Source organism: Ailuropoda melanoleuca, chromosome 1 (assembly GCF_002007445.2).
Source record: "Ailuropoda melanoleuca isolate Jingjing chromosome 1, ASM200744v2, whole genome shotgun sequence".
Taxonomy (NCBI): domain Eukaryota; kingdom Metazoa; phylum Chordata; class Mammalia; order Carnivora; family Ursidae; genus Ailuropoda; species Ailuropoda melanoleuca.
This window is the reverse complement of record NC_048218.1, coordinates 79,719,019-79,728,628: the sequence shown is the minus strand read 5'-3', so window position 1 is coordinate 79,728,628 and position 9,610 is coordinate 79,719,019. Positions and strand designations below refer to the sequence as shown.

General features: G+C 49.0%; 1 protein-coding gene across 10 annotated transcripts in view; it reads left to right on the top strand.

Annotated features, from left to right (window-relative positions):
* Positions 1 to 9,610, top strand: part of LOC100471173 (endothelin-converting enzyme 2) — a 31,656-nt gene that overhangs the window by 9,609 nt on the left and 12,437 nt on the right. For 7 of the 10 annotated variants that reach the window (XM_019795782.2, XM_002915683.4, XM_034661777.1 and 4 more), the window contains exons 1-3: positions 8,579 to 8,715; positions 8,980 to 9,066; positions 9,415 to 9,550. In XM_019795782.2, coding sequence (XP_019651341.1) covers positions 8,677 to 8,715; positions 8,980 to 9,066; positions 9,415 to 9,550 — 262 coding nt within the window. In that variant the 5' untranslated portion in view covers positions 8,579 to 8,676. Of the gene's footprint in view, positions 1 to 8,578; positions 8,716 to 8,979; positions 9,067 to 9,414; positions 9,551 to 9,610 lie in introns of those variants that run through there. The other 3 variants (XM_002915685.4, XM_034661766.1, XM_019795783.2) reach the window with 2 other exon arrangements.

Sequence of the window (9,610 nt, the reverse complement as noted above, 5' to 3'; positions counted from 1 at the left end):
AAGGCGGGAGTGGCGGCTGGATGAATTGTACCCGCCAACGGGTGCAGGATCCTGGCCGGGAGAGGCGAGACTGGGAAATGGGGGGCGGGAGAGAGACCGGTACCCGAGGAACGGGAGGAGGGTCTGGCAAGGAGGCTCCTAGAGGCGAGGAAGGGGGACTGGGAATTGGGGGGCGGGGCGGGGCCAGAATCCTGGAATCTGGATAGCATTCGATACGGGGGGACTCTGGAAACGCTCTGGGGAGAAGGTCCCATACCCGTTAGGTGTGCTGGACTGTGCGAACCCACGGACGCGGGAATAGCTCAGGCGGGTGGGTGGTGTCACCGCAGTTGGCGCGTTTGTGTCGGATTGGTCTTTGGGTCTTAAACTGTTTATCTGGAGTGTTCCTTTGACTGCCCGTCTGTGTCTGTGTCTGCCTATGTATCAGTTTCTCTCTGTGTCTGTATCTGTTTCTGCTCCCCGTATCTCTTTGTGTCACAGTCTCTGTCTACTTCTGTTTCTTTGAAGTGTCTCTGCCTTTCTGTATGCCTCCACGCTTGGCCCCTGTACGTACGTGCCACTGTTAACGTCTCCTGAGCTTCTGTGTAATTTCGGTCTCTCCTAGGAGGAATCTCGGTAACTCGGCTGACGCGCGCGCACCAGGGTAGACCCCCACCCCTGCTGCTGGCGCCGAAACTCGAGCTCAAAGCGCCTCCTGTGCCCCGCAGTTCTCCTGGCCCTGGAGGTTCTGGCTGCGCGCGCTGTGTAGGAGGAATGAATGGCGGCGTCGCGGGGGGCGCCCTGGCTGCAGGTGACGCGGGGAAGCCCGGAGCGCCTGAGGACGCGGCGCGCGCCAGTGGGTATCCGGAGGTAGAAGACGAGAGATGGAGGGTACGCCCCCCCCGCGTTGCGGGGGATCACGTGACAGTTCCCGCTGCACAGTCGGGAAAGCGTCCTTTTTCTCTCCCCTACCCTCAGCTGGCCGTCAGCGGCCGCGTCACCTGCTTGCTAGCGCGCAGGGCCTCTGGCGCAATCGCTGGCCTTGGGGGTCGGGGGAGGTCCCACACTCGGCGTAGCTGACGACAGAAATGATTAGCGTAATAAGCCTCCCGTACATTCATTCCATACCCGAGGCTGAGGGGGTCTCCAGTGTCCCTGAAGCGCTTTACCTCCTTCCCTTCAAATCACACAGTGAAGCTGCCTGGTGCTGGGTCTCCTTCCTCCAACTCCTCACCAAGGGTTAGTCCCAGGGATGCAGAGGCTACTGCCATGGTGGCTGCCCTCAGGGACCAGGATTGGCGAAGGGAGTAGTGCCAGAGAATAGGTCTGTGCAAGATTCACTCAAAGCCCCAGACCTAGAGGCCCATCCCTAGCAAGTCCTCCTCAGCTGCATCCTGCTCTCTGGGATGAGGTCCAAAGCTGGAGGCCCAGCTGGAATGAAAGGAGCCCTGAGATCTGGAACGACAAGAGATGGTGAAGCTCAGGGTCACTAGGATCGAGTCCAGAAAATTCTACCCCACTGGAGGTTGTCTAGAAATGGGCTCCAATCCTGGCTCTGCCACTTTCTGTGTGACCTTGAACCGAAGGCCCCATAATTATAGTTTTAAAAAGTACATTCGTGGGGCGCCTGGGTAGCGCAGTCGTTAGGCGTCTGCCTTCGGCTCAGGGCGTGATCCCAGCCTTCCGGGATCGAGTCCCACATCGGGCTCCTCCGCTGGGAGCCTGCTTCTTTCTCTCCCACTCCCCTGCTGTGTTCCCTCTCTCGCTGGCTGTCTCTCTGTCACATAAATAAATAAAATCTTTTAAAAAAATAAAAATAAAAAGTACATTCGTTTGGGGTGTCTGGCTGGCTCAGTCAGTGGACTGTGCCGCTTTTGATCTCAGGATTGTAGGTTCAAGCCCTACTTCGGGTGTAGAGATTACTTAAAAATAAAATCTTTAAAAAATTAGTTCACATGTACCTGTAACATTTTAGGAAAATACAGAAAATCTCATGAAACCTTTGATAGATATCCCTCCAAGCTTTTCCTCATCCGTTTGCATAATACGCATACCTCTCTGAGCCTCTCCATTCTAGTCTGAAGCATTAAACGTGATAGAACCTACATTAAGGACAGTTTTGTAGATGAAATTGGTGTCCTGATATGAAGTGGATTGTCTCAGGAGGTAATGAGCTGTCCCTCACCAAAAGTGCTAAAGGGACCGTGAGAGTTCTTGCCAAGGATGAGATGAGAGCACTGGGTAGGGAATTGAAATTGTTCTCTTGTCTACTCCCAGAATGAAAAGATTGGAGAAATAACCATTGAACTTGAAATTCATTTGGTTAGCTCCTTCTTAAATAATCTTATTCCTGTCCCTGCTGTGTGTGGTAGATCATGATTAAAGTACAAGACCTAAGTACAAAATTGTAAAGATACAGAATGATTTAAGCTACAGTTATGTTGTAAAAATGTGGCTGGGGGGGTGTGTCTTTAAATCGTGATCCTCTACTTAAAATTGTGAAGTTCTGCATCGCTGTCCATGAGATGAAAACTCATTTTCACAGCTAAAATGAAATTAAGTTTGTTTGGACTTTTGTGACAGTGCATTGAATTTCTCAACTGAAAGTCTCTCAAAACCTAGTGGACTTGATCCGTATGTTCTAAACAGAATACTATGCTTTTTGACACTTGAGTAATAATGGCACTTTTATTCAGGTGGAAACTTTAGGCCTATGTAGTAGGTTGAATAGGGGCCCCCTAAAATTTGCATCCCCCTGGAACCTCAGAATGTACCCTTATTTGGAAATAGAGTGTTAGCAGATATAATTAGTTAAATTAAGATGAGGTCATACTGGATTAGAGTGGGTCCTAAATCCAGTCGCTGCTGTTTTTATAAGAGGACAGATGAACAAAGACACATACACACAGGGAAGAAGGCTATGTGAGGAAGTGGAGATAGGAGTTCCTACAAGCCAAGGAACACCAGGGATTGCTGGGACCCATGAGAAGCTGGAAGAGGCATGGAAGGATTCTTCCCTAGAATCTTCCCAGGGAGTATGGTCCTGCCCATACTTTAATTTTGGACTTTTCACCTCCAGAACTGTGAGAGAATAAGTTTCTGTTGTTTTAACCACTCAGTTTGTGGTACTTTGTGGCAGCAATCCTAGGAAACAAATGCAACCTGTTACAAATACTTTGGGGTCATCTTTTTACATCTCTGGGGACTATGTTTCTCCTTCCTTAAACTCTCTCTGGGGGCCCTTTGCTCTCACCCTGTTGAAGGAAGTCCATACCAGGAGGGTATTTCTGGGACTCATTCTATTTAGCAGAGGCTGATAAATCACAAAAAAGAATACGGCAGATCTGTGTGGATTGACATGGTAAGATCTCCAAAGCCTGCCAAAATGTCACCAAATGATGACTGTAGAGTGTGATTTCATATACAGGGAAAAAGTATACACACACATTTATGCATACACACCTACACATACACACATACACACATACACTCTGTGCATTTAGGTATGCAAATGCATATAAAAGAAAGGTGAGAATGGTACTGGAATCCTGGCAGGTGGAATTTCATCTTTTTATCCCATATAAGGGAGTATATTACTTTCATACATTAAGGAGTATATTACTTTTGCAATAAAAAGGTTTTGATAATTTTTTAAAGGTTTAAAACCAGTGATATGGTCCATTTACCAAACATCATGCTCTCGTCCCAGACAAATCACTTGATTTAGAAGAGAGAATACTAGTTAAGAGCATGGAGCTTAGAATCAAATCAAGGATCTTCCTTCTACCTGATGTGTGACTGGGCATGTTGGTAAGCTTCGCTGTGTCTTAGGTTCCTCATCTATAAAATAGGGACAATGATACTGTTAGACTATATGTTATTGGGTCATTGTATTAAGTAAATTAACATATGTAAAGTGTTTAGGTAAGTGCAAGACAATAGAACTGTTAGCTATATACAGGAAAGCATAAGGAAGAAATTAGAAGTAATCTCATTATTAGATATGTTAACATTTTGTTGCTGTCCTTCCGATCTCTTTTGAAAAATCTGTGCTCTTATACTTTTTTTGCTTCACAAAGATGAGATTTTGTAACCCTTTTACTCCCCTATTTAATTCTACATGGAGAACATTTCCCCAGAGCATTAGCTCTTCCTTTCCATCCTTTGTAAATGTCACATTGTTATGCCATTGTATGGGTGTTTGATTTCTTCAACAAGACCTCTACTCTTTTTTTAAAAGTCCTCCACTCTGTTTAAAGATTTAGTTATTTGAGAGAGAGAGAGAGCTGGGGGAGGGGCAGAGGCAGAGGGAGAGAATCCTCAAGCAGACTCCCGCGCTGAGCACAGAGCCTGAAGCACAGCCAGAAGCAGGCTCCATCCCAGGACCCTGAGATCATGACCTGAGCTGAAATCAGGAGTTAGTGGCTTAACAGGCTGAGCCATCCAGGTGCCCCTGTTTGCTTTTGTTATTACAGACAGTGCTGTGATGAATAAATGTTGTGGGGGGGGGAAATGGTCCAATGTTTTGTAGCTCCTCCTATCAAGCAGTAAATTCTATTTCTCCCTCCCTGAATCTGGGCTTGACCATCTGACTTGTTTTGCCCGATAGGGACATTAGCACATGTGGGGCAGGCAAAGGCTTGAAAACTGTTTGTACAGAGGCTTGCCCTGTTTTTTTGTTTCTGGGAATCCTGAGACAACCATATGAAGGAACCTGGGCTAGACTACTGGAGAAGGAGACACCACATAGAGCCAGGGCCCAGTCATCCCGACGGAGGCCCAAACATGGCAGTGAGGCCGTTCAGCTACACCATCCACCTCTTGCTGAGCTGACGTGGGACTGAAGAACCATCCAGTCAACCTGCAGTACGTAAGAAATAATAAATGTTCACGATTTGAAGCCACAAATTTTGGGGAGGTTTGTTCTGCAACAAAAGCTGACTAATACAAACATCCTATAGATAATGCTTATTTCTTGGAACAATTTCCCAGAATTAGACTTTCTGGTTCAGAGTATATACACTTACACCTTTTTTTTTTTTTTAAAGATTTTATTTATTTGAGAGAGAGAGCAAGAGATTGAGAGAACAAGTGGGGGGAGGGGCAGAGGGAGAAGCAGACTCCCTGCAGAGCAGGTAGCCCGACATGGGACTTAACCCTGGGACCCTAGGATCATGACCTGAGCCGAAGGCAGATGCTTAATCGACTGACCCACCCAGGTGCCCACACTTACACCTTTTGATTCATATTGCCAAAAAAGTTATATCAATTTATAAGCCACCAACAATGTAGGGAATGCGAGAATGCCCATTTTTCCCATCTCTGTCAACACTGGACTTTAATGTGTCTTGTTATCTTCATGACTATATTGTCCTTGTAAGTTTAGCACATAAACCGTTGTCCATTCCCTCTCAATTCACAATCAATTTAGAAGAAAAAAAAGACCAACAGAAAGATTATTTTAGGAATAGGAAAAGAAGAGCAGGGTGCCTAGGTGGCTCAGTCATTAAGCATCTGCCTTAGGCTCATGTCACAATCCTGGTGTTCTGGGATCAAGCCCCGCATGGGGCTCCCTGCTCAGCGGGAAGCCTGCTTCTCCCTCTCCCACTCCCCCTGCTTGTGTCCCCTCTCTCACTGCCTCTCTCTCTGTCAAATAAATAAATAAAATCTTTAAAAAAAAAAAGGGAGAGCAGAAAAGATAGAAAAAAATAACAGAATGAGAAAGGGGAAAAGAGACAAAGGTGATAAACACAGAGGAAAGAAATGTAATTATAGAATAGAGCAACATCCAAACCTCTCATGCTAGGGTATTTAACATGTAATCAGAAATAGTTATGATCCAACAAATGATTTGAATCCAGAAAGAGACATGGAGGGGTGCCTGGGTGGCTCAGTTGTTAAGCGTCTGCCTTCGGCTCAGGGCGTGATCCTGGAGTTCTGGGATCGAGCCCCACATCAGGCTCCTCCGCTGGGAGCCTGCTTCTTCCTCTCCCACTCCCCCTGCTTGTGTTTCCTCTCTCACTGGCTGTCTCTATCTCTGTCAAATAAATAAATAAAATCTTTAAAAAAAAGAAAAAGAAAGAGACATGGAAAGGAAATGTGCATTTAGGCCAAGCCAGGTAAAACTGAGAACACTGTAAAACCAGGGTAGGTAATACGTTCTCTCCTAAGTGGCTGCATATAATTATCACAGCAACTCTCTGAGACACTGATGATTGTTCCCATTTTACAGATGAAGAAAATTAAGTGTCTGAGCTTTCAAGTAACTTGATAAAGATCATACAGCTGATCAAGAATTGAGCTCAGATTTGAGTCCATGTCTGTCTGGCTTGGAAACTGATGTGTTTCTCCTTACACTTGCAGAGAAAATGTGACAGAAGACCAGCAACTAATGTTGGGAGGAAGTATATCCTCCTTTTGATTCCTTTTGCCAAAGTGCTCTCCAGAAAGCAGCCAGACTGCCTGGGTTTGAATCCCAGCTCTGCTACTTACTAGCCGTGTGACTCTTAGCCTCTCTATGCCTGTTTCCTTATCTGTAAAATGGCTTCATAATTGCCATGAGGGTAAATGGGTACCCATATGTAAAGCACCTTCAACAGTGGCTGGCATATACTAAAGTGCTATATAAGCTTGCTATTTCCATAATGGCATGGAGCCACAGGACTATTTCTAATAAGCCTGTTGCCAGGAAGTTCTTATATAGTAGCTTTGGTTACACTCACATGGTCATGCCGTGGTGGAACTTCCCATGGGCCAAGACTGCCCCTGCTGCCACGTTCCCCTTCATCTAGCCTTGGGGGTGATAAAGGAAAGAGGTGAGTGCTGTGATGCCACACTGTCATCAGAACATGAACAACTGCAGAAACTTGTCCCAAGTGGATATCCCAAGGCCTTGCTGCTGCAGACCCCAGTATGGCTGAATGTGAAACCTTCTTGTTCAGGGAACCTCTAATTAACGTAGAACCCATCTACCTGGAGGAAATAGAACAGCCTTCCTCCAACCTTACAATTCTCGTTTCTATCCATAGGTTTTTAACAATAACACAAAAATAGCAGCTCACACACTGAGTGCCCTAATGTGCCAGACTCTGTCCTTTGACATGGGTGCTATTCCTTTTTTTTTCTCCTTTTTAAGATTTTATTTATTTATTTGACAGAAAAAGCGAGAGAGGGAACACAAGCAGGGTGATCCGGAGAGAGGGAAAAGCAGGCTCCCCGCTGAGCAGGGAGCCTGACAAGGGGCTCAATCCCAGGATGCTAGGATCATGACCTGGGCTGAAGGCAGACGGTTAACCGACTGAGCCACCCAGGCACCCTAACATGGGTACTATTCTTATTTCAATTTTACAAGTGAGGACATTGAGTCTGAATCCAGAATCTTTTATTCTACCTGTAACACTGTACTGTCTCCTATTTGAGAACATGCAATGGGCAGTGTGTGTGTGTGTGTGTGTGTGTGTGTGTGTGTGTAAATGCCAAAGAAAGCGATCCAACACTTTCACCTGATCAATTCATCATCCACCTTTTTTCAGCCACAAGAGCGGCCCGTGCTAGAACCTCATGCAGCAAGCTGAGGACCGAGGTGACTGTTGAGAAATGCATTAAGGATTTGCCGCCATTCCGAGCCTTCTCAGGTCAAATTCATGTACTGAACTGGGGGAAGAGGGAAGAGAATGAGGCACTTTTTAAAAAACTGTGGCAAAAAACCCACTAGGCACTCTTCAGTGCAGCAGACTGCAACAGCACCAGGCCTGATTAAGAAATGACAATATGGAAGGCAGATGGCAGCTGCATACATGCCACACTATTGCCTTTCAGTTAAATATTGCTTGGTGTTTTTTTTTTTTCTTGTAAACCTCCCAAATAAAATGGTTTGCTTTCCTCAAGTTAGAAGTGTTAGCACGTCTTTTCTTTAAATATCTGTGCATGGCTGTTTTTTTCCCTGCCAATTTGTCACCATCTGTAACCCTCCCTTTGTGAGATGATCTGATGACAACGATTATCTTGGGGAGTAAAAGTGCAGTCTCAAAGCAACGTGGAGGAGTAGAGTCAGAGTGTGGTTCCGTGTGTGCCGTGTGTGTGTGTAGTCAGACAGTGCAGTTTGTGTGTTGGCTCTGGGTGCCTTTTGTAGAGGTATAGATGGTGAGTGTGCAGTGTGTACACTGGGTGTGTGTCTAGTGTGGGGGGGACCATGTGTTGTGCCCTTTGGGTCTGTATGCTCTCTGGGTAGATGCCGTGTGGACTCCCTGGATGCGGGGCCACCCCCGTGTGTGGCTGTGTGTGTCCCGGCTGAAGAGGGGCTGTGTGGACTGCTGGGGGCAGATGTTCTTCCAGAAAGCATCACTTCCTAAATGTGTTTAAGGGGGATGGGGAGGGCCTGCAATGTGGGGAATTGGGCCAAGAAGTATCACCAGGGTTTGGGCCTGGGTCAAAGGCATGGAAATTATGGGTGGCTTGCAAGAGGGTGTTGCTGGGAGGGGGACAGGCCGATCCTGAAGAGGAGAGGGGTCCCGGCGTCGCCGGAGGGCGGCCGCGGGCACCGGCGTGACGCTCGGGCGCAGGGCGGGTGGCGGGCAGCAGCGGGCGCGCTCCTCCCTGATGGCGGGCGGCGGCGGGACCGGGCCGGGGGCCGAGGCCGAGGCCTGGGCGAGGGCCAGCCGCCGGGAGCCCTAAGGTGCCACCCGCCCCTACTCCACCATGAACGTCGCGCTGCAGGAGCTGGGTGGCGGCGGCAACGTGAGTGGGGGCTCCGGGGAGAGGACTGGCTGGAGGGGTTGAGGCCGAGGGGGCAGGAGGCGTCAGCAGGGGCTGGTCGAGAAGGGGCTGCGTGCCGGACGGGGCGCGGGTCGGAGGGGCCCCAGGCCGGAGAGCCCGGCAGGAGAGAGGGAGTCCTCCCTGCGGACAGGAGGGGGCCCGGCCAAGCCAGGGGCACTGGGGCAGGGCCGTGGGCAAAGGGCCCTCTCTGCCTGACCTCGGTTGGCGCCCCCGACTGTCTGGCAGATGGTGGAGTACAAACGGACCACGCTGCGGGAGGAAGACGCACCTGAGACCCCCGTAGAGGGCGGGGCCTCCCCGGACGCTGTGGAGGTGGGCAAGGGGGTTCTCCCTTTCTCACCAGGCCCCAGCCCTGACATGACGCCTGGCAGACCCAGGAGCTCTGGGCTGCCCCGGAGGGTCACCTGCCCCCACCTCAGCTTTATCTCTGGCCTCTGCGCTAGAACTAGGGTGAGGCGATGGTCAGCCATGACGTTGCACAAAGCAGGCTCAGGACTCAACTCAGACCGCCTCATTGCCCCTGTGCCCAAAGTCAACCCCTTTAGCGTCTTTGCTCCATGGCTCTGGAAACTGCCTGTGTCTTCACCCTTTGGGAGGACTTCTGTGATCTTGAATCCCCACCGGCAGCTTGCTAGCTCACTGTTACGCTGTGTTCCCCAGGTGGGATTCCGGAAGAGGACAAGAGACTTCTTGGGCTCGCACACCCAGTTGGAGCTGGTCTTAGCAGCTGTCTCTCTACTGCTGGCTGCACTGCTACTGGGCTGCTTGGTGGCCCTGGGGGTCCAGTACCACAGAGGTAGGTGGGCCCACACCTGTCACCAGCCCTCCTAGCTGTTGGGGCCTTGGGGCCTCAAGG